This window comes from Empidonax traillii, unplaced genomic scaffold (assembly GCF_003031625.1).
Source record: "Empidonax traillii isolate 1590-97213 ecotype Southwest subspecies unplaced genomic scaffold, ASM303162v1 scaffold1133:size178786, whole genome shotgun sequence".
Taxonomy (NCBI): domain Eukaryota; kingdom Metazoa; phylum Chordata; class Aves; order Passeriformes; family Tyrannidae; genus Empidonax; species Empidonax traillii.
This window is the reverse complement of record NW_020956326.1, coordinates 150,614-152,390: the sequence shown is the minus strand read 5'-3', so window position 1 is coordinate 152,390 and position 1,777 is coordinate 150,614. Positions and strand designations below refer to the sequence as shown.

The 1,777-nt window shown below is 55.8% G+C and overlaps 1 protein-coding gene across 1 annotated transcript in view; it reads right to left on the bottom strand.

Moving 5' to 3' along the window:
• Positions 1–535: 535 nt before the first annotated feature.
• MAP2K2 (mitogen-activated protein kinase kinase 2) overlaps positions 536–1,777 on the bottom strand; it is an 8,375-nt gene continuing 7,133 nt past the window's right edge. Inside the window, exon 10 of the mRNA XM_027905238.1 lies at positions 536–983. Within this exon, the coding sequence (XP_027761039.1) occupies positions 873–983 (111 nt within the window). The 3' untranslated portion in view covers positions 536–872. The remainder of the gene's footprint in view (positions 984–1,777) is intronic.

The window sequence follows — 1,777 nt, the reverse complement described above, 5'->3', positions numbered from 1 at the left end:
TCGGCCCCGACGGATCCAGCCCCTCTTCCCTGAACATCCAGCGCGTGACGAGACCAACCAGGGGCTTGGAAACAACCGTTTCAAAAGAAAAAAAAAACCAGGAAAGGAGAAGGAAACCAAAAAAAAAAAAAAAAAAAAAAAAAAAAAAAAAAAAAAAAAAAAAAAAAAAAAAAAAAAAAAAAAAAAAAAAAAAAGCTGAAATCTTTGCTCTGAGGGGCAGGAGGAGCCCAGTGTGGGGTCTCCTCTATAAATCACCCCCCCCAGGTGACCCCCACACCCCTGCCTGCACCTTGTCCCCAGGCAGGGCAGTGACACCGTTTTGGGTAACCCCAAACAGGGTTTCTCCACTCCTGATCCTGCTGATTCTCCACCCCGGAGTGAAAAGCAGGGGGGAGGTGAAGCATCACCCCCACCCCCTGCCACCACCTCCCACAACACCCACATTCACAACCCCCAACACCACCGTTACCTTCTCGTTTTCAAACGAACACGATCCCCCCCCCCAAAAAAAAACCCAAAACCCAACAAATAAAGGAAAAAAAAAAAACCAACCAAACCAAAAAAATAAATCAACGCAAGCAGCACCACAATTCCCAAGTGTCAGGAGCTCCAGAGCCGGAGCAGAGGCCTGGAAAACAACCCCCCCACACCCCCTTATACAGACACATCAAAAGAAACCAACCCCGCTCAGCCGGGGCAGGGGGCGGTCGGACGATGGAGACGCTTCCGAGGGGGGGGGTCGGTGCTTTGGCGCTGGGAATCGGGGTGGGGGTGGGAGTGGGAGGGCTGGGAAAAGGAGGAAGGAGGGCAGTTCTGTGGCCGAAGGGAGGAGAGGAGACGGTGCCAGGAGGCAGCTGCAGTGCCAGCGGGGCTCACATGGCAGCGCGGGTGGGTGTGCTGGGCTGGTTCAGCCGCAGCGTTCGGCACAGCCAGCCCGCGAAATCCACCTCCTCCACCTCGGAGCGCTTGATGAAGGTGTGACTCTGGAAGAGAAAAAAAAAACAAAAAAACAAAAAAAACAGGGTTAGGAGAACCCTCCCCAGCTCCCAGAGCAGAGCTCTGTGCTGTGGGATACACCCTGGAGAAGGGGAGAAGGTGCTGGCGCTACAGCTGAGTCTGGGAAAGCATCCGCTCTTTGCAGTCCTGTGCCAAGGCCTCATCGGCCTCACAGGGAGGGATTTCTTCCCAATATCCCATCTAACCCTGCCCTCTGGCACTTTGAAGCCATTCCCTGTGTCCTGTCCCTCCATCCCTTGTCCCCAGTCCCTCTCCAGCTCTCCTGGAGCCCCTTTAGGGCTCTCAGGTTTCCTTGGATCTTTCCCTTCTCCAGGTGAACCCCCCCAGCTCTCCCAGGCTGGTTGCAGAGCAGAGGGACTCCAGCCCTTGGAGCATCTTTGTGGCCTCCTCTGGACTTATTCCAGCAGCTCCACATCCTTCTGATGTTGGTGCCCCAGGGCTGGAGGCAGCTCTGCAGGTGGGGTCTCACCCGAGCTGGGCAGAGCGGCAGAATCCCCTCCTTCACCTGCTGTTGGGATGAGCCCAGGACGTGGATGGATTCCTGGGATGTGAGCACAACATTTCCAGCTCGGATTCACCCCTCACTCCCATCCACCTGCCCAGGTGAGGAGCCAGGTTTGGCCCAGGCACCTCAGCAGACACCGGCCAGGCGGGTGGTTCCCTGATACCATCAGCGCCTTTGAACCAAAGGTGGGTGAGTCACTCCCTCTCCCTGACTCCATTTGGCTCCTCCAAAGCTCAGCCTGGGAGTTTCCAGCCT